Raw genomic sequence first — 22,535 nt, forward strand, 5'->3', positions numbered from 1 at the left:
CGTTTGGGACCCCCCTCTTGGCTACACACTGTTATAGCAGGACCGTGCTCACTCTGGCAGCTCTAGCAGGGGAATCCGTTTCCCTGCCTGTTTCAGCTCCTAGAGCTGCATTCCTTGGATCATCAGCCCAGGCTCCCTCTTCCAAGCCAGCATGGTAACATCTTCAGAAGCCTTTTTCTTCTCTGACTTCCCACTCTCCTTGTAGAAAGGCCCCTGTGATCCCACTGGTTCCACCAGGTCATCCAGGCAGTCTTCCCATCTCCAGGTTCTCAATGGAATTACATCTGTGAGCTTGCTTTGCCTGTGTCAGTTAACAGATTCACAGATTCTGGGGAGTAGGAATTGGATATCTTCTAGGAGGTTACTGTTCAGCATCCAGCTAAGTTTAGAAGGTGAGAAAGGAAATTTGCCCTGATTTTGAAAAGTCAGTTCTGAGACATCACGATAATGTGAAATAATATGAATTAAGGGATAAATTCAAATCATCCATTCTCTCATTATTTTTAATACTCAGTAATGCTCATTAATATCTGAAAGTGTTTATTAAAGTAGGAGGGCAATATGTCCTGTTAGTGTTTTGTTCATTTGGCAATCTTCACTGAGCATATATTAGGTGCCAGGTATTGTGAGTTGCAGAGCATACAACCAAGTATGAGATACATGTACTTTCCAGAAACTTCAGTCTTGTGGGCAGACAGAGAAATGAATGAGTAATTACCCTATAGCCTGATAAATGCAATGAAAAGAACGCAGAGTGTTAAGGGGAAAAATCCCATAGGAGCCACACCCATCTCCTTGCTCGAAGGGGCCGGGAGAAGGCATCTCAGGTCTGTCCATTGAGTTTGATGGGAGCAGCAGCACCAGGGTTTGACCGTCAGCAATGGGGGAGACCATTCTGTGGTCTCTGCAAAGCTGCCGCCTCCACATCTGGTGCGGGAGCTTGAGGTCCACAGGGCAGGCAGTGGGGCTGGGAAGGGAGGCTGGGTGTCAAGGGGAGAGCGAGGGCAAGGTGGAACCCACGAGCTTGGGATTGTCAGTCTCTTCCTGCTTCCAGTGTCGGTGATGTTGATGATGTGGGCGTCACCCAGGAGACACTGGTGTCTTTGTCAGCAGAACTAAACCCACCTGACCCAGAAGTCAGAGAAGCTGATGGGGGACCCAAGGGAAGGTTGGGGGCTGCTGCCCCACGCCAGTGCAGGAGCCCGCAGAGCAATGAGAACATGCATGTGCTCCAAGTTGACACATGACAGAGCCACAGCACCTGCATTGACAGAGGAAAGAGGGGGCGCTCATCTCCCTGGGAGAGGTGCCCTGTGGCTGAAGGGGCGTGTGCACAGGGTTGGGGTGCTGGTACAGGAATGGAAGGAGGGTGGAACCATTTCGTCAGCAGCATTTGTGTCAGCTTTCTCACAGAGCAGAGCAGAGCAGTGTGTGACATTGGGTCCTGAGGGCAATGGGAAGCCTCTGGGATTGACTATCCAGTTTTCACTTCAAAAAGCTTAAAGCCATCAGCACAGCAGCACAGGGTTCCCCTTGGGTCTTGGCTGTCCCCATTCTTTTTTAAAATAATTTTTTATTTTAAAGTTATAGTTGACGTATAATATTAGTTTCAGGTGCACAACCCAGTAACTAGACATTTATGTACCGTACGAGTGATCACCCTTATACATCTAGTGCTCATCTTACCCCCTTGCATCTGCAACAGGCTCTCCAGTGAGCACCCACCAACTCTTGCCTCATTGTTTCCACCTGGCATACGCTTCCCTGCGCCCTGCTCCCTGCTCCCTGCTCCCCGCTCCCTGCTCCCCCTGCCCCTGCAAGTTCCGTTTCATCCTTTGTGAATACTTCCTCATGGCAACATTCATCCCAGCAAGATGGACAGAAATAACCAAATCCAGCATCCCTAGACTGTTACCTTCCTGAGGACAGCAACATTATCTTTGTTCCCCACATGTCCCCCTGCCTAGCACAGTGTCTGGCTTACCGATTGAAGTAAGTCCCAAGAGTTTCTCATCAAACACTTTGCTTATGTGATTTTTGATGTTATTACTGGGTTTGATGAATTAAGGCTTCTGATCTCCATCAGACATAGAGAGGCAGCAGATTTCTGTATTTGAAGACCATTAAGGAGGAACAGTAAAATGGCCCCTAGCATCCTTAGAGGAAAAGGAAAATCATTGCTCTTCTGAGTGGTGCCTTGGTGAATGTCTCATTCTTTCACGAAATTTTCCGTCGTTCTCATGCACAAGGCCTGTCTTCCCGTTCCTGGTTTCTTTCATCTCCACAGGGCTTTTTTGTCACATCATTGGGTGAAATATAATTATACAGAGGCTTGAATTTCTTGATGTAGATAAAGTTAAACAGTCTTCGGGAGGTTTGTTTAATAACTGAGGAGGTCAGTTTATTGGCCACGTTCTTTAGAAGTTTGTGGGTTTTGCTCGCCAAGGCCTTGATCTCTGGGTCCTCGTCGTCCAGCACCCGGTCGATACCTGCAATGGCAGGGGGTCCTCAACAACCATACATGGATGTTTCCCTGCCCTTCTCTCTCCCTTTCTTCCCCTCTCTCCAAAAATAAATAAAGTCTTAAAAAAAGAAATCGAGTAAAAGAAGTGCACTTTTAGAAAAAAGAGGAAAAGGAGAAGGAGAAAGAAAGAAGAAAAGGGTTTGAGACACAAAGAATTTAGCAGGCAGTCAATAAATACAATTGAATAAACTAGTGAACACAAGAGTGAAAAAGGAGGGAAGATAATGATGTGTTAGTGTAGGTGCATCAGTTGTAACAAATACACCGTGTGGTGGGGGATGTTGATTATGGGGGCGCTGCACATGGGTGGGGGCAGGAAGTATGTGAGAAATCTCTATACATTCCACTCAATTTTGCTGAAACTCTAAAACTATTCTACCTTACATGTTTGTAATTCTAATCCTGGTGGGGAATTAGAGGCTGAGAGAGAGATGCCAAAGATCCAAACATTTGGGTGGAATAAACTATGCTCCTCTTTAAGTCCCTCTGGTGCAGGTGGACATTGCTGTCTCCTAAAACTCAAGTTCTCTGAGGGCAGGGACTTGGTTTTGTTTGCCGCTGTATCCCCAGCAGCTAGACTAGCACTGGAAAAAATATATGTTGGATGAGTGAGTGAGTTAGTTCTCAACTCTCTGTGGTGTTCCTAAGGGAGGGTAGGTAGAAGGAGAAGTGAGAGAATAAGAAGGAACAAAGGATGCCCTTTAACCCAGTTCTACCACTGATTCTCCCCTAACCCCACCCTCCTCCCACCCCCAGCACCTACATTGTTATAGAACTCTTTCGAGTAGAACCACACATTGTAAATTTACTCAGACCTGGGCATGGTTTCACCCTACCTCCAACACTTACCCTCAAGTATGACCTCAATGTCGTCTCTGAGCAGTAAATGGCCACCCAATGTTGTCAGGTACCCTGTGCACAAAATAAAACCCCACAACACATTAGGAAAATACTTTCTCTGATGTTACCTAGCTACCCTCATTGCCTTCTTCAAAGCAAATCCTCCCTAGATGATCCCTGTGCCCTCTTTGAATGCTCTCACATACTTATGCACATAATAAAACCGCTGAAAAGTATGCATGTTTATAACCATGCACAGGTCAATGAATGACCACAAAGTGAACACTTCTACGACCGCCCAGGTCACTAAACAGGATGTGACTAGCATCCCGGAGACCTTCCTCATGCTCCTTCCTGGTTGGCTCCTCGGTCCTTCAGAACTCGTTCTTTTGTGTCTGCCTTCTCTGGCTCACCATCTCATTTTGCTGGCATTTCTCGACCTTGTACTCCTTTGTCCCTTCCTGGGTTATCCACAATATGTATGTATATTTTTTCTTCTGCTGGTTGCATTGCATTTTGTGTGTGTGTGTTTGTGGGGTGGTGGTGGTGACACCTACTCCCATCCTTTGAAAACTTATTCTTCATGTGCTCCCACTACCCATCATGTATGGATTGTGCACTTGTCTCTATACTTTAGATCTTTATTTCAAAAAGTTTTAGATTCATGCATATCTTTATCATGATTTTTGTCTGCTCTGTAGAAACAGTATAAAATTTGTTTTTCTTCTTTCCTCTCCTTTCCCCCTGGAAATACCTCTTTAGAAAGATAATGTCATTTCTTTTTTAAAAAAAGAGTACTTATTTTTGGATCTTGCAATAGTTCTATACAGAGGATAGCTTGTGGAAAGTACCAGGGTAGAATTCAGAGTATTCAGAGTAGCAGGACATTTCTGGTTTGAAATCAAGTCTTGTGGGGTTCTCTGCGTGTGCGTGTGTGTGTGTGTGTGTGTGTGTGTGTCCTTTTTATCTCCTCTCAGCACAGGGCATGAGCGCTAGCGCTGATCGTAATTCCAGTTGCCTTCTATTCTGACAACTGGCTGTCTCTTCTCTACGAGAACCGACTGTGCATCTCCTCAGTGCTTGTCCCTGCTACTCCTAGGGGCCAAACAAAGTCAAGTGAAAATCCCATTACCAAGCTGGGAACTCACTTCCTGCCATTCCAAATAAAGGATTATCAGTTTTGATCTTCATGATGAGAATCTAGTGGGAAAAAACTGGTTATGTTTGTCCATGTTTGAAAATTTCAGTTGGCTTCTCTTAGAATCTTCCTTCACTGCTCTGAACCCTACATTTAAAAAAGTTTTTTTTTTTACTTTACCAGCTTTGATAGCTCTTTGTCATCTGTTATAGTTGTGGCTACAGATGCCCCAATTTTGCTGAAGATGGTGTTTGGGTTTTTAGATATTACTGCATTCTTATTCCTTGGGTAGTGATTTTTAAGCAGCAAAAGGGAATAATGAGCAGTGGCATGCCATCTTGTTAGATTTTGAAACCATCCTTGTTAAGTATACTTCATATAATAATTTAATCACACAGCTATACTCACTGCATAGTATAAAATAGAACTTCATTCTAATCACACATAGCGACTTCTCTTTATCATAGATATCAGCATGGATGGGTGCTGTCCATCATCAACAAAAGTGATTTACATTTTTTTTTAAGGAAGACTTCTAGCTGTACCTCTGAATACAAGCCAGGCAATGAGAATTGAATTGTATTTACCTATGAGAATAACTGACGCTCTCCTCAGGTACACTTGGGAGTTCCTCAGGAACCCCAAGGCGTCAGAGAGCAGCTCCACAATGTATCTCCCGTGAGAAATAAACTGAGGATAGAAAGCGGGGGAAAACACTCAGTTATTGAAAAAGTACATATGCTCCCTTTCAGCCAGGCTTCCAGAGAAAAGAACTTGGTTGCTTATATCAAAAAAGGTCCAGCTTAAAACTTGAGATCTCTGTGTATGAACTTGACTCTTCTGTTTGCCAGTGTTCTTCTGTTTATGATAGGATTCCCAACCCAGCTTTGTCTTCCCACTTCTGGTGAGCGTTTTTCCACCTGTCACTGCAGTTTGTGCCAGGGTTCAGAGAGCCCGTTCATTAGGCAACGACCAGATAATTCCGAATTTCTTTTGTGAAATGCTGCTCCTATCTTCCTACCCATCTAAAGCTCCATGGGGGCGGATGGAGGAAGGTTAGCTAGAGGGTCATGTCGAGGAACAGGAAGGGGAAAAGGGTCATTTTCTCTGGTTTTCACACACGTTTGTTTGTTATTGTTATTTTTACCTTTCTTCTCCAAGAGTCACCCTGTTCCCACCACCCTTCCCATCATTCAGGAGGTCCTTTAATGTTCTTTGGATAACGTTTGGTAGGAAACCCTAAAGGGCCACTTACAAGATTGTTGCAGATGCTGAGCACAGCCAGCTCAAAACTGTAGCACCGGTCCAGGAGCAGATTCGATATTGGCCAGCGCAACTCTGAGACGCAGATTGCCAATGTGTGTTTACATGCCTGCCGAAGCAGAAAACAGCCAGTGAGGGTTTCTTTGTCTGGTGTCATGTAAAACACGGCGGTCTCTGCCAAACTAAGAAAAGCAAGATGGCAGGACTTACCGTAATGACTCTTGTCTCTGTATCCTCCAGAAACAGGATCAGAGGCACCAAGGCCCTGAACACCGCGTTGTTCAGCATCCACCTGTACTGACTCATGTCCCTGACCAGTTCGCCAAAGTGTCGGATGGCCATGCTCCGAATACCTCCGTTGCTCTGGAATTTGTGCATAGAAAAGCCTCATTTGAGGATAATTCTGGGGCTTCTTTTTTTAAAAAAAAACAACAACACATATTATAAAAAGATTTTATTTATTTATTTATTTACTTATTTTTAGAGAGAAGGGAAAGGAGAGAGAAAGACAGGGAGAGAAACATCAATGTGTGGTTGCCTCTTGCACACCTGCTATAGGGGGCCTGGCCCTCTACCCAGGCATGTGCCGTGACTGGGAATTGAACCAGCAACCCTTTGCTTCTCAGGCCAACACTCAATCCACTGAGCCATACCAGCCAGGGCAAGGGCTTCTTTCTTTAAAGAGTGTGATATATATGTTTATGTATATTTATACCTTTATACATGCTACATAAGTATATATTACGTATACATACATATATAAGAAATTATGTTATTTTTAGAAAAGCTTCACCTTGGGTCTAAGTAGTCAGCTCTTGGTTTTAAATAAGATTTGCATACCAAAATTCAGATTGCATAAAAAAAATGCCTTGTGAACAGTAAGTTTCTTAAATTTAGGAAGGCAGTCTTTAATAATGTCTTAAAAACAGAAATCTATTTAACTTGGGGGTAATGTCTACGAAGGACTCAGAATAACTGAGCGATAGTCAAACGCTGGAGGCCCTTGCCCTGCCGCGGTGCACACCAGTGGGAGCGTGGGGCACTGACACACATTCAGGTTCCCAGGGCCTGCACAGGCCAGCTGTGGAGAGGTGATCGGATCACAAAGATTCCAGAAGAGAAAACTTGCAAGTCAGGGGAAGAGGTTAACTTTTGAAAACTATAACATTACCTTCCAGTTTTTAAGAAATGTTTATGATTTCATTTTATATCTCTTCCTTTCTGTTCTCAGGAACTTATCAGATATGTTCCCAATGAAAGACAAATGGCTAATGTGGTTTCATATGTTCCTTCCGAGGGGTCACTAATGGGTATCAAAGTCTAACCCTGCAGGAGCGGTAATTAAATCATAATTCACAGGGGCTGGACAGGGATGCAATAGAACACAGTGGGTGACCTTGAAGGAGCGCAGGGAGAGGATGGAGATGGAGACAGGGGAGAGCCCTGGCCTCCCTCAGAGAGGACACCCAGGTCCCACAGACTGTTGCCAGGTGGGTTGTAGGGTTCAGTGTTCCCAGATCTTCTGCCATTTCCTTCACAAGTCAGATGTTTGCGAACAATTCTTCAGTGTACAAATGTCAGCCACACTCTGTCTGAGTACTGAACTTGACACACCTGCTGGTTGCATTCATCCGTGGGCCACCTGTTTGCGTCCTCAGACTACAGGAAGGCATGCGGACCCTGGAAAGATTGTGTGTATAGACCAGTGGGAAGAGCTTTGGAAGGCCCGGGTACCCATTGAAATCCCAGTTTTGTCCCCCATAGGTTGAGTGAGCTTGATCATGGTGGGTTTTTTTTTTTTACTTTTAATATGGAAAGGCACAGGATCATGGGTTCACTGATATTCTGATATTTTTCAAATTCTCTGCCTTTAAGGAATGACTCAGGGTAAATTGATACCTGACAACTTTCTGTTCTCTTTAATTTTCCTTCTTTTTTGGCTTGATAATTTATTTAGTTTTTCCTTCAAGTGATTTCACTTTGAAAATAATATTTTACATAGTTATTTTAACTACTTATTAGCTGTGTGAACTTGGCCAGAGGTTGACTTTTCTTTGCCTCAGTTTCCTTGTAATGTAATCTGGATAATAGTAACAGAGTTTGTTCAGAGAATTATATGAGATAATACATGTAAATTCCTTAGAATTATACCTGGTACATAGTAAATGCTCAATAAATCTTAGCCACTATTATTATCATTTTTGTCCTTGTAAAAATAATTTTTGCCACTAAACCCTTTCTTTCTATAGTTTAATAATATTGTGTTCTTCTTCACTGAAATCTGAATAATGACGAACTTACAAATTTTTGTAAGATAATTTTCTATGAAATAATTCCCTGGTTCACAAATGACTGATTATAATTATAAAAATCTTTAAAAAATAGATTGCCCATGGCATACCAAACTATTCTTGTTTATTAAAATAAATTACTGTCATCCAACTTGCCTGGAACACATTTACCATACAAAATGAGAATTTTTAAAAAAGCTACTTTCTGATAAGATACTTTTTAGTTAAAAGTTTTATGTGACGGTAACAAACCCACATGGGGTGTTACACGTCGTCTCTGGTCCCCACCAGACACCGGCGGCCCTCCGTATCTTACAGGTGAGAGGCTGAAACGCCTGCTTGAGGCTTCACAGCTAATAAGAGGCAGAACAGGATTTGAACCCAGGAAGTCTGGACTCGAGGTTAACCAGTATTTGACCACTGAGCTACAGTTTCTCTCTCATCCAAGGACAGAAGCTGTTCCTTGATTCTGCTTTCTTATGGGGAGACTTTTCCAGGCTCTCACAGCACTTCCTGACGAATGTGACCTCCAAAAGAAATGGTGGCTCTGCACAAAATGACTGTCTTCTGGTCACTTATTCTGGGCTGTACTGTCATTGCCAGAGCTGGGGCTTCAGCTCACCTGTCACACCTACTGATCCCACACGCCCAGCCATGCCACTCACATGGTCCATCAGCGGACAGTAGCTGGAAGCAATTTGGGTGCACAGAGAGGAGTAGGTCACCTTGTCCAGTTTGTTTAAGAGTCTCCGAAGGGTGAGCAGGGCCCGGATGATAACAGTCTGGTCTTTGGAAAGGAAGGCATCCAGGATGGATAACAATAGGCTGCAGACATTTCCTACCTGCAATGAAAGGGGGAGATGGTGGGATTTGGGAAGGAGAAGGAGACTTGTGCGAGCATTTGGCACAAGCGCCTCTGATTTGGGCAGTACTCGGTGGTGTGCTGGAGTTGGCTCGCAGTGGGTGAGGGTGGAGATTTGGTAGGCTGATTTTTAGATAAAGGTTGCTACTCAAAAGTTAAATTTTATAAATTTAGAAATAAATAAAAGCAATAGCTATGCCCTGGCTGGTGTAGCTCAGTGGACTGAGTGCCAGCCTGAGAACCAAAGGGTCACTGGTTCGATTCTCAGTCTAGGGCACATGTCTGGGTTGCAGTCCAGGTCCCCAGTGCAGGGTGCTCGAGAGGCAACCACACATTGCTGTTTCTCTCCCTTTCTTTCTTCTTCCCTTCCCCCTGTCTAAAAATAAAATAAAATCTTTTATGAAAAAAACCCAATAGCTATAAATACTCAAAATGTATCACCTCCTATTTACTTTGCTACATTTTCTCTTATACTCCCTTGAGGTTGTTTACGTGCATTATGTCTGCATGGTGAGCTGAAGTGTACTTATTCCCACTTCCATCTTTAATGATGTCCCTTTTACAGCTTGAGATCAGCTGTGGTGGGAGTATTCATGCCCAGGAAATTGGTCTGATTTCTAGTGAGTTGACTATTACACGTGTACTAGCACACTGCTGGCAGCATGCGCTCTGAACTCGGGGACAGTGGTCACCTGTTTGGACGTGAGAACTGCTCAGGTACTGAGCCGGGTCATGGGAGTCAGCTGTAGATCGGAGACAAACAGAATTTACGGCAAGGAAAAACATGAATAGGAGACACTGAAGGAGGGAAAGGAGGACTGCACAGAAAGTAAAAGAAATAAATACTATTTGCTAAAATAACAGCCAGAGGCCGCTGATATCTGGCAGGGAAGTTGAGTCTTTACCCACAGACAGTATGTGCAGCTTCAGTCCAGTAATTCTGTCTCTCTGTCCCACATAACCTTGACCCAGAATGTCCCTTCAGTGTTTAATAACACTGGGAAGAGTGCTAGACAAGGCAATAAGTAACTTTCCATTTACGAAAAGAATGTATATCGACTTGCATGATTTATTTGAAGCAAATAGACCGTGGCTCATTTCATTCTAAATGCAAAATGGGTGCCCCCTGCCTGGCTTTCAGTTGTCAGAAATTATGCTTAATAGATAAACAAGGATTTGTTATTAATATATTATTAAATCAACAATGATTGATAGGACAGCTCACTCTCAGCACTGCATCAAGCACTTTGAAATGTACAAGGCAATTATGGAACATAAAAGTGTACTTAGGTTCAGTGCTCCTAGAGGTTAAGACAGAGCAATGCGGCATGGCAGGAACCAATATAAGACAGAGGTTCTAAAGTTTAACTTGTGTTAGAACCCCTGGGAGGACTTTTGAAAACACAGCCCCACCCCTAGGGTTCCTGATTCCACAGGCCTGAAATGGAGCCTGACAATTTGTGTTTCTTACCAGTTTCCAGGAGATACTGGTGCAGCTGTTCAGAGTTACGTGTGGAGCAGCACTGGTGTGAAATATTACGTAAGAGAGCGCCCAGAGCTGGTGTGGCTCCGAGAGGGATGAGGCTGCTAGAGATCTGAGGAGTCGGTGGAAGTCGACTTGAGCTGATCTTTGAACAAGGAGAGAAATGCGACTGTGGATGGGTGAGGGAGGAAAGTGTTGTGAGTGGGAAGAGAAACTGGCACGAGTACTCAGAGATGGTCACTAACATGCGTGCACATGTGTGTGTTGGACGGGAAATCAACATGTGTGGTTAGACTGTAAGAAGAGTGTTTGTGTAGGGCGATGCTGATACATTCTGCATGCCACGAATGATTTTCTGGGAAAAATGTAAACTAGATGATTAAGTGACTGAATTGACTTAACACATTTCTTCCAGTCAACCCCCATCCCTTGTTGACAAAACCTCAGCAAGGCTATTGAGCAACATCAAGTCTGAGACAGTGATGTGGAAGGTGATGGCAGACACAGGCCACACGCCCACCTGGTTGATGACTGGCGCCATGCTGGCGATCTTCTGCAGGCTCAGTTTGCTCACTGTGGGGTTGGAGTCGTTGATCCATTTCCTGAAGAGAGCCAGAAACTCTTCTGGGAATGGGTCCTTGAAGAATTTATTCAGAAGCTGAAAGAAAACAGCTAGTATGTTTTCAGAGTAAAGGCTAATGCACAGTCTCTACTACAGGCATAAAAATGAAGACATTGTCAGTGGAACTGGAACTCGGGGCACACTACAGTTCCCAGTGCTTCAGCATGTTCCCACGTGTGTCCTGTGCGCATGTCACCACACAGCAAATGGTACAGGCACATTTTCCTTTAATGATTAGTTGCTGATCTGCGGGGTGATAATTTGGTACCAGGTGGGTATTGTGTTCTTCAGCAGCCTTTCACTTAAGGGTTTTGAAACCATTAATGATTTTTCTTCATTCATTTATTACATTGGGACTTGCAAAACGGTGGGTTTTTTTTCTTCTTTTTCTAGCCTTCTTGCTACATTTACTGGCTGGCATCCCTCTCTTTCTCTTCCAGCTTTCCAATTTTGATTAGTGACAAGGATTTATGCATTAAATTTTTTCAACATGTTACAATTATTTGATGTTATTATTTCTTTTGATGCTCAAACTTGGCTAGTAGGAGCCCCCGCAAGCCAACATGTGCGTCCTTTTGACATGGAGCATCTGCCTTCGGGCACTGCTTTGCTTGTGGAACAGTTAGATGTCCCAGGCTCATCTCAGGTTTCCCTTGCCCCTGCAATTATTCATTTCTTTACAGGGACATGTTTCTTTTTAGTGAATAATGGTATTGAGAAACTATTAGAAGTGGGTGCCAGAGGGTACTCATTGTTATTGGCATATCATGTCTTCTGGGCCCTTACTTGAGCTAGGAGATACTTTTTTTTTTTAGTCATAAGTTCACTTTGACAGTGTTGATATATTCAATTCAAATATAATGTACCACAGTTAACTTCTTGCAGGTTTATATTGCTTCATCTTTCTTTTACCTGGACACCTCTGGTGCCTAATAACATTCATTTATGTACATATTGCCTTTCTGCTTTGTAATGCATGCCTCAGTTTTAAAATTACAATCTCAACACACAATTCTTAATAAGACTCCTGAGTAAAAGTGAGTATTTCAAAAAAGATTTTTGTCCTTAAAAAGTATCTCACTAAGGATGCATAGTCAAAGCACTGGGTTCCTCAGTTAACTTGATATACTTCAAAAATATGCATTGAGAAGGAAAAAAAAGAGAGAATATAATTTATTGGGAAAAACACTAAGATCATAATAGTACTAAATGGGCAAAGGAGAGATCAAATTATTCACCAAATGGAACTTTAGTGAGGGACGAGGTGAAGGCATGTGATTGAGGAAAATAAACATAATGACTTAGAGAAAGGAACAATATTATTCTCATTTTTCACACTTTAGGGTCATACAGCTAGAAAACCCAAGAGAATCATCTAAAATAATGTTAGAATTTATATAAGAGCACAGGAAGCTAGCTGAATTCAAGATAATAGCTTAATTTGCCTGAACATTCAGCAACCATAAACTTGAACATCTAAATGTAAAGACCACAGCCACACTAACCACTTGAAATATTAGTTACTTAGTAATTCCAAAATTAATATGTAAAATGTATATGGAAGTGACAAAATATTGAGTAAAAATAAAAATGAAAATATAAACATATCAAATATTCCTAAGAAACTCATAGCATTAATTTAATTAAAGTAATAATTTCAGCAAAAGCTTTTTTCCCTTTAAACCTGGAAAAGTTCTTTTAAACTTTAATTAGAAGAATAAATATATAGGAAGAAAAGAAATTTTGAAGAGTTGACTACTTCCGACCAAGATGGAGGTGTATGTAGACACATTGTGCCTCCTCGCACAACCAAAAGAAGGACAACAATGATTTAAAAACAAAAACAACCAGAACTGACAGAAAATTGAACTGTATGGAAGTCAGGCAACCAAGGAGTTAAAGAAGAAACATTCATCCAGACAGGTAGGAGGGAGCAGCTGGGGCGGAGAGGGCTTGCAGCAAAGCAGCGGCTGGTGGACCCAGCGAGGTGGCGGATTGTGGAGTAGGGTACAGCACTCAAGGCGACTGGCAAACTGGGTGATCCCACTTTCGTGCGCAGATAAACCAGGCTAAACTGGGGAGCGGGACGGACCGCACAACCCAGGGCCCCAGTGGGGAAATAAAGCCTTAAAACAGCAATTGAAAACACCTGTGGGGGTTGAGGCGGCGGCAGGAGAAATTCCCAGCCTCACAGGAGAGTTCCTTGGAGAGACCCACAGGGTCCTAGAATGTGCACAAACCCACCCACACAGGAATCAGCACCAGAAGGGCCCACTTTGCTTGTGGGAAGCAGGGGAAGTGACTGAAATCTGGCAGAGAGCAGAGCAAGTGCCATTGTTCCCTCTCGGACCCCTTCCCCACGTACAGCGTCACAACCCAACACCTGGGTTGCCGCGCCCTGGGGAATACCTAAGGCTCTGCCTCTCACTGCGTAACAGGTGCGTCAAAACAAAAAATGGCGCAAACAAAAGAACAGATCAAAACTCCAGAAAAAGTACAACTAAGCGACAAAGAGATAACCAACCTATCAGATGCACAGTTCAAAACACTGGTGATCAGGATGCTCACAGAATTGGTTGAACTTGATCACAAATTATATGAAAAAATGAAGGCCATGCTAAGTGAAATAAAGGAAAATGTACAGGGAACCAATAGTGATGGGAAGGAAGCTGGGACTCACATCAATGGTGTGGACCAGAAGGAAGAAAGAAACATCCAATCAGAACACAATGGAGAAACAAGAATTCAAAAAAATGAGGAGAGGCTTAGAAACCTCCAGGACATCTTTAAATGTTCGAACATCCTAATTATAGGAGTACCAGAAGGAGAAGAGGAAGAGCAACAAGTGGAAAAGTTATTTGAACAAATAATCCAGGAGAACTTCCCCAATCTGGCAAAGGAAATAGATTTCCCGGAAGTCCAGGAAGCTCAGAGAGTCCCAAAGAAGTTGAACCCAAGGAGGGACACATTGAGCCACATCATAATTACATTAACCAAGGTAAAGATGAAGGAGAGAATCCTAGAAGCAGCAAGAGACAAGGAGACAGTAACCTACAAAGGAGTTCCCATCAGACTGTCAGCTGATTTCTCAAAAGAGACCTTGCAGGCAAGGTGGGGCTGGAAAGAAGTATTCGAAGTCATGAAAGGCAAGGACCTACATCCCAGATTGCTCTATCCAGCAAAGCTTTCATTTAGCATGGAAGGGCAGATAAAGTGCTTCTCAGATAAGGTCAAATTAAAGGAGTTCATCATCACCAAGCCCTTATTATATGAAGTGTTAAAGGGATTTATCTAAGAAAAAGAAGATAAAAAACAGGTATAGTAAAATGACAGCAAACTCACAATTATTAACAACCACACCCAAAACAAAAACAAACTAAGAAAACAACTACAATAGGAACAGAACCACAGAAATGGAGATCACATGGAGGGTTATCAGTAGGGGAGTGGGAGGGGGAGAGAGGGGAAAAAGGTACAGAGAATAAGTAGCACAGATGGTAGGTAGAAAATAGACAGGGGGAGGGTAATAATAGTGTGGGAAATGTGGAAGCTAAAGAACTTAAAAGTATGATACATGGACATGAACTAAAAGGGGGGAATGTGGATAGAAGAGGGTGTACAGGGTGGAAGGGAGTGAAGCAGTGAAAATAGGACAACTGTAATAGCATAATCAATAAAATGTATTTAACAAAGAAAAAGAAAAGAGTTGAGAAGTTTCTTTGCTAGATATTAAATATATTTGCAAATGGCCATATTTCAACAGTGTGGTGCTTCCCACAAGATTGAAAATTAAATGGAACCTAACAATTAACCTGAGACAGACCCTGATGTGTGTGTATGTATATGAAGATAATAATAAGATTAATAAAGGTAGTATCACCAGTGAGTAGTGAACTTTATGCTTATGAATTAAATGATGCTTGCTTAGGTAGTTAATTATTTAGTAAAAACTAAAGTTATATCAAAAAGGATTTCCTCAATTTGCTTGACTCTAGTATGGCATTACAATAGATGATGTAATATTCATATACAAAGTGACGGAATTCTAGTCTTTATTTCACCCAGTTATTTGGCCCATCCCTTCTTTTTTTTTTTCCCCAGATAGCCTGAAGTATCATTTAGATCCCAGATGCTACCTACTATCTTTAGTAAACTCGATTACCCCTCGATATACTTTAACAAGCATGCGGAGATATATGAACTGGTATTTCAGAAGTAACTGGTGTGATGAAAGCCAACTCCAGGAAAGGCTGAGGGTTCGACCGTCCGTAACCCGCCTCTATCTCCACCCTACCCCTCAACCTCAGAAATCTGTTATTGTTTTAACTCGTGGTGAAATAAACACTCAGAAAGGGAAGTACGAGGTCGGAGCGTTGGGTACGTTTGGGTAAGAAAAGGAAGTGAGAACTCGGTTGTTCACAGACTGCTAATAAAACTCACTTCAGTGAGGAAGATGACTGTGATCACACTGTCCTCTGACCTTCTAGGACCTTCCACTGAGAGCTTGTAGAGATAGTGCAGCGTCTCTGGAAACTGTGGAAAGTTATGTTCACCAAGGGTTCTGGAAAGGAGGAGAAGGCGCTGAATTAGCAGAGAAGGTGAGAATGCTTTCTGTGTCAACAAGTTCTAATGGTAGTAAAGAGAGAATTATTATCCTTATGTTTTGTACCACCCAGATACCAAGAAAGAAATTCTCTAATGTTCCCTAATCCACGGCAAATGGCAGCCCCAGTATACATTCTACACAGGTTGTGGGGAAATGTATGGGGGACCCCAAAAATGGAATTTATTTATAAAAATTGTGTATTCTTACACATTGACACTTTAGTCACCTTCAAAGTACTGTCCATTTGATGCAATACACCTATTGAGACGATTTTTCCACTGCTCAGAACAGTTTTTGAACTTGTCAATTTTGATGACTTTTCATGTTTCACCTCTTCCACATGGGCAAAATGTTTCCCTTTAAGAACTTTTTCACCAAGGAAACAAGAAAAAGTCACTCGGGGAGAGATTGGGTGAATAGGGAGAGTGGGGCACGGGGGTTATGCTGTTTTTGGTCAAAAACTGCTGAACACGCAGCGTGGTGAGAACAGGTGCACTTGTAAATCACCCATCACTAAATGGACAAATGCGTTGAAAGAGCCTTCAAAAAAATTCCACTGAAGCCAAACGCAGCCTCTCACAACAACATCAGCTGGTTCACTGACACAGATGGGTTCCTAGAACACTCACCTGGTGAGGAAGCCTGTACTACAAGGGGCCTGCCCTCCAGATGATAATTCTGGTTTTTTCGGATCCCCCTTGTATACACCGGGGTGACTGACATCTTTTAATGTCACTGCTCTTTCCTGTCTCCCGTCCTGTGCCACAGAACAGATACCCTGTATTACCGCAACCTCAGTACCAGACCAAAGGGACAGAAAATAATTGTCTTGGCAATTCCAGATGGCACAGGTCACCTCTGCTGTAGTTGACCAAGTCCTTCCTTTAAATGAAATAAGGAAGGAGAGAGTTTGGTGCTATCCTTTACTCTGGAGAACAGGTGGTGAGCCCTGATTCACCAAGCCATTCTCCGTAAGCCACCCAGGTACTGGCCAGGCTCACAGCTGTCCTGACATTCCTGGATCAGATTGGCAGTGGCAGGGTTGGGAAGGAGGATGTGGCACGGATTCCATTTGAAGACCCCAGGTTGGTGCTCTGAACCAGTGTTTCCGGAGTTTTAATGTGCGTACCGATCACCCAGGGAATCTTGCTGAAATGCAGATTCCGACTCAGCAGGTCTGCCTGGGCCACGAGATTCTGTATTTTGAATTCTTGGGTGTTGCTGTAGCTGTTGGTCTGCGGACCGCACTTTGAGTATGAAGATCCAGAATTACTAAGGATAGAGTGACTTCACTGGGGGCCATTGGAGGGTGCAGGTGAACTGCACTTTTACAAAACAAGATGTGTTCCTGAAATCTACATGCAAATAAGATGCTGTTTTCAAAGCACCGGGAGCCCAGAGCCCGTTTGGACCGGACTTTCTGGGTCAGTCACGGCTTCACATGGTCTGTCACATTATCAAGAGCCCTCATCTTGATTCTTGATCAGCAAATCTGATCCCTAGAATTAGAAGCTTGCTATGTACAGGCTAACCAGGGGGAAGAAATAGTTGGAGGACAAGAAAAACAGAAGTCCTCTTTCATTATCCTTTCCCGAATGTATTTGTCTGATGCCCCAGAAAACCATGGAGGAAAGAAAAATCCGATTCTGCTCTAGTTGTCTGTATCAGGAGGAGGAACCTGCCCCATGGAGAGGTATAGGGGGGCTAGGCATCTGTCCCACCAGGCACATGGGCCAGGAAAGGGAAGATGGTCCCAAAGCACACACCCCTCAAAATCAGCGAGGAAGTGGGAGTTACATGGCAATACAGGTCATGGGGGAAGGGCTTGGGAAGTCCTAGTGGGTGTGGGCTGTGCTCCCACGTGGTTTCACTGAAGAAAGGCGGAGTAGGTAGGGACAGAGACTGAGATCCCATGCAGACAGAGCCCATTCTTACGTGGCAATGAGGTAGACCCCGTGGTGGTGAAACAGCACTTGGGAGATCTGGTCCCAGAAATTCTTTCTGTTCAGAGCAGTGTCCACCTCTTGCAGCCCGGAGCAGTACAGCAGAACTCTCAGGGCATCCCGGGCAAAGCTAGGGCCCAGAGGAGAACAGTTACAGCCTGACTGTGGCCTTCACATAACTATGCATATGGGACCTGCCCTTCCTCCCCATCCTGCACAGGATGCTGGTATGAGGAAGGGGGTATTGGAGAGGAAGGAGACTGTTAAATGCTCTTCCTCTCTCCTGAGTAATGGTACCTGGGGTACAGGCTACAGCTGGGGCTGCAACATATACAGCCTAGGATTGACCCTGGGCCAGCTTATTCGTTTATTCACTTCTTAACAGCTTATTAGCAAAAAGTGTTAAATGATGTGATAACTTGCTTCAGGTGCCAATTTGCTTCCTGGGATGCTTTAAGTCAGTAGCACGCATTCTCATTTACTCGGTGTGTCTGCCTGAAAGACCACGAGCTGATAAAATACTTGAATGGGACTGACTGTGCTTTTGAGTCCCGCCTGGCCTAGGAGCTGGATGAGGGCAAGCGGCAGACAGATGGGCGCAGACCTCCCCAGACAGCAGCAGTGCTAGCCGTGCTCTCCTGGTGAAGGGGAAGAGCTGAAACTCACCTGATGTGGGCAGAATGAACGCCTGGTATCACAAGCCCTCGTGCCCCGGAGCACTGTGGGGCACGTTCTCTAATCTTACAGAGAGACCTGGTGGAGAGGACAGGGCCCAGTGAGAGCACTGGGTCTCCTGTTGCTCCCTGTGTGAGCTCCCTGTGTGAGCTCCCTGCAGATGTCTCCTGTGGCAGCCTCTCCTCGTGGTGGGTCTAAGCTCTGCTCTGTGGGGTGGTCCTGTCTACACAGCACCCGCACTCAGCAAAAGTCCTGGCTGACTTCTAGGTACCCAGGGTGGTTATTATGTGGAAGGCATTCCGCCCTTTCAAGAAGGGAAAACGGTCATAAATGAATGCACTGCCCAGGGAATTATTAACTCTCCGCTTCAACCCGAGGGCATAGAAGCAGCAGCTCACAAAAGTTTTTTCTCTATCACCAGTGTCATGTTGCAGGTGTAGAAGACCTGGAACAGGAGGGCCATCAAGAGTTGAGGGAAGAACTGGGCCACCGCCTTCTTGTAGGAAGGGACAGGCAGCAGTGTGCACAGGGCCTGGGATGCCTGCAAGGGAAGGGAAGAGAGTCAAGGCTGTCCTGTGTCCCTCTGAGTCCTGTCAGCCCCAGTGAGGGGGTGGGAGGCTCTGTACCCCACCCCCACCTCCCCCAAGAAAGCCTGAAGCCTGTGTGTGCGTTCCTTCTTCCAACAGCAGCCACTAAGTCTGTTTGAGCCAGGAACATGCCAAGCAGTCCATGGCCATGAGCTCCCAAAGCACCATCCGCAGTGCATGCGCCACCCCCTGTGCTGCCAGGCCAGCAGGAAACAAGCTCCTCCCCAAGGGGGGCATGCATTCCAGACCCCCTTCATCTGTCACCACAAAGATTATTCTACGCATCGCCAGGCCCTTCCGTGCTTCCACAATCCAGGGCAGTGAGATAGGAAGGGAGGTGGGCCGCGTCCCTAACACGTCGTTGGGCCCACTGACGGTCCGTCCACACCAGAGACACTCACGTCCCCACCTCACGTTTGTGGAGCACTCTCCATTTTTTCCCTACATCTCTGTCAGATTTGAATTTACCCCAGGAATGGCAGTGTTGGTCCTCAGGAGATAGATTGTATGGACACGTGAGATTAGGCCTTCACCTGCCTGTAAGAGCAAGTATGCTTGGCTGGTGGCTGCCTCTCTGATACCATCTCCTGCACGGTCACCCTTGCTCAGTCCTGTTCTGACCGTCCTCACATTCAGTGATGTGCCAGGCGAGTGCCCGTCACTGCAGGGCTTTTGCCCTTTTCTGTCGGGAACCCTGTTGCGCAGACACCTACCTGCAAGCATCACTCCCTCGCCTTTTTGAGGCCTCTGATTAGATGTCGTCTCAGCAGAGTGGCCCACTGTGACTGACTTCCCCAAACCCTCCCGTCCCTTTCTCTTTGTCCCAGTACTTTGTGTCTCTTCTAAGCTTGCTGTCATCTGACACCTGACACATGTTTTAGGTTCATTGTCTGTGTCTGTCACCAGAATGTAGGCTTCATGAACAGGGAGCGGCACAGGGTAGGCACTCAACAAGTATGTGGGAATAAGTATGTGCCGGGTGAGGGAATGAATGAATGAATGTATGCAGGAGAGCTGGGCCGTGGAAGGAAGGAAGGAAGACCGAGCCGGAGGGCAGAGAGGAATTTTCACGGTCAGGGGACGCCACCAGGAGACAGAAACTTGCGTCAGGTGATTTACCGCCACGGGCATCATGTTTGTGGCGTCGAGAGAGAAACGTCTTCTGTCTGCCAGGCTCTCCTGCATTTCCCCGGGCTTTCCTCGCAGTATCAACAAGATGGTCATCAGCACAGGGAGGGCCACGCTGGCCTCGGAGCCGGCCGCCTGCCACATCAGGGCCAAAGTGCTGCAACACAGCCCACCCGCAGCGGGGGTCTTAAATGTGTGTTCAGCCCAAGAGCCGATCAGCGTTCTGTCCCCCGTGCCCTCTCCCTCCCACCTCATGACCCAGTTTGTTCAGGGATGATAGAATATTTAAAAACTGATATAACAGTAAAATTGACATCAATAAATGTACCACTTGAAAAAAAGGATAGGTAAAAAGTACACAAAAAACTATATAAAGGGTTAGAAAATTAAATGTGAAGTTTAATGATTAAAATTAAATGAGTGGCTTAGAGGAGTGCCACACATTTAGTTAGAGACATGGGTGTGACTAGAACCCTGGCTTCTCAGCCTCCAGGCCCCCGCTCCTTCCCCTGCATACCCAGCTGCTCTTCAAGGTTATTCTTCCTGTGGCTCATTTTAAAAGCTGCTACATTCCTCCATGTTGGTGTATTCCTGCTTCCTTGTCAATCCATGCTGGCTTCCGAGCCCTACTGCTCGGTCTCTCTGCCTTTACGTTCTTATATGAGGGCCTGGTCGTATGAGCACGTGAACATGCCCGGTTCTCTAGAACCCATTACTCAACTGCCCTGCCTCTTAGGAGTATGCTTGAAGCCACATGGACACAGAATCTCACATGCCCGTCTCATCCCTGCATCTCTTGGTCATGCCTCTGGCCGACCAGGGCTTCCTTCTGTTTTTCCAACTTAGCCTGTCTCCTAACCCTCCTCTTTTCTGCCTTACCTACTCTTGCACAAGACCTGCTCGGGACTATTTTAGTTAAACTCACCAGAGTCTAACCTTCTTGCTTTCTGTACCTCCTCAATACATGCTGTTTGTATTGGATTCACTGCAGACCATTACCTCACAGCCATGTGGGGTCGTTCCCTCCACTTAACAGAATTCTGGAAGGGTGGTGATATTCCACACACAGTGGGCACTTAGTTCCTGAATGAAAAACACTTGAGTCTCATGAAGAATTTCAGTTTTTAGGAATTTTCTCAATTTTCTTTGTGAGGTCAAGCTTCCTAAATAAATACAATCTTTCCATTGGAAAAAGAAAGTCCGTCATAGAATTGGTTTAGCATTTTGCTGATTTTGATGCCCTGCCCCAGAGGTTAACTTGGTGGCCCCCTGTAACAGCTTTATACATAAAGTGAGCTGCTTTCAGTTCACAGCAAGGAAGTTGAGGATCAAGGGGTTTATGAGACTTGCATAGCTGGGATAGGATTCAGGTTCCTTTGTTTCCAAAGCCCAGGCCTATTCTAAATATAATATCACCTTCTGCCTTTTATACTGTGAATAGTTGAGAAGTAATACCTTCCTCTCCAATGCACAAACTGTAGAAACAGAGTGATGTAATTCCTAATCTCTTCCCATGTGCCTATTAGGTTCACTGCCCCATAGGCTCACATTAGCACTATTTTCTTCTTAAATATTTCTTATGATCCTGGATCACGAAATACAGATAAACAGCTAAGGGGTAGGGGATTCCCAATTATATCTGGGAATGTTTAATGTTTCATTATTTTATTGGTGGATGGAAATATCTGAATGTCTGTCTTTCATAAAGGAGAAAAGAACACTATGCATCTCATCCCATGTGGAGAAAAACTCATTAGCACTTTGAGGGGAGGTGTGTTTCTATCAGAGATGCAGAGCACGAGGACTCAGCCGAATGATACAGTGATCATTTCTTGATGGGCTGCTGTGAGCCAGGTATCGTACAAGTGTATGAATGACCTGTGTGATGTTATTATTTAAGGCTTCCAGTCATCCCGTGTGATGCAAAAGTAGATACTCCCTTCACCCCCCCCCCCCAAAAAAAAAGGAAACCAGAACTGGCATGTCCAGGTCTGTCTGGCTCTGGGCACTGTGTATGACCCCTTGGGGACAGGGCGAGGGGGCCTTACTTGTCTGCGGGGACTGGGTAGTCCATCAGCTGAAAGATGACTTTTTTCGGGGAAGTACGTGTCAACAAAGTGATGACTCGCAACATGGCGTGCTTCATAACGTGGTTAGAGTTCTTACTCAATTGTACGTAAATAAGTTCCACGATCTTAGACACCTGGAGAAGGAATTCCCCAGGTCAGCCGGAGCCTCCTGGGCCCCAGTCCCTGCCAGAGCAGGGCATTTCTTGGACTGAAGAATTTAGTCCTTCTCAGAATAACCAAGGCGGCAAGCAATTAACCCAAAAATAAAATACTAGTGGAAAGCATATTTATGTGTGTGACCACACAATGCAAAATACTTATTTGGTTGAGAAATAAACCTATCTGTGCATTTATCGATAGTGGGAAAAGTACCCATTTCACAAGAAAAGTTTATTTTTGGGAATATACACAATATAATTGTATGAGATATATAAGTTCAATATAGAAAACCTAGCTATAATCCATACTTTTAAAGAAGAAAGTCAGATTAATGGAACAGAATAA

The 22,535-nt window shown here is 44.5% G+C and overlaps 1 protein-coding gene across 1 annotated transcript in view; it reads right to left on the reverse strand.

Annotated features, from left to right (window-relative positions):
• Window positions 1-2,089: 2,089 nt before the first annotated feature.
• The window catches only part of MROH9 (maestro heat like repeat family member 9), an 86,397-nt gene continuing 65,951 nt past the window's right edge, over window positions 2,090-22,535 (reverse strand). The window contains exons 11-22 of the mRNA XM_036015761.1: window positions 22,011-22,165; window positions 19,954-20,119; window positions 18,646-18,788; window positions 17,565-17,702; window positions 15,464-15,584; window positions 10,922-11,059; window positions 8,722-8,898; window positions 5,976-6,128; window positions 5,758-5,874; window positions 5,090-5,192; window positions 3,374-3,436; window positions 2,090-2,489 (exon numbers count right to left, since the gene is read on the reverse strand). Of these exons, the coding sequence (XP_035871654.1) occupies window positions 2,239-2,489; window positions 3,374-3,436; window positions 5,090-5,192; window positions 5,758-5,874; window positions 5,976-6,128; window positions 8,722-8,898; window positions 10,922-11,059; window positions 15,464-15,584; window positions 17,565-17,702; window positions 18,646-18,788; window positions 19,954-20,119; window positions 22,011-22,165 (1,725 nt within the window). The 3' untranslated portion in view covers window positions 2,090-2,238. The remainder of the gene's footprint in view (window positions 2,490-3,373; window positions 3,437-5,089; window positions 5,193-5,757; window positions 5,875-5,975; window positions 6,129-8,721; window positions 8,899-10,921; window positions 11,060-15,463; window positions 15,585-17,564; window positions 17,703-18,645; window positions 18,789-19,953; window positions 20,120-22,010; window positions 22,166-22,535) is intronic.

This window comes from Phyllostomus discolor, chromosome 14 (genome assembly GCF_004126475.2).
Source record: "Phyllostomus discolor isolate MPI-MPIP mPhyDis1 chromosome 14, mPhyDis1.pri.v3, whole genome shotgun sequence".
NCBI lineage: Eukaryota > Metazoa > Chordata > Mammalia > Chiroptera > Phyllostomidae > Phyllostomus > Phyllostomus discolor.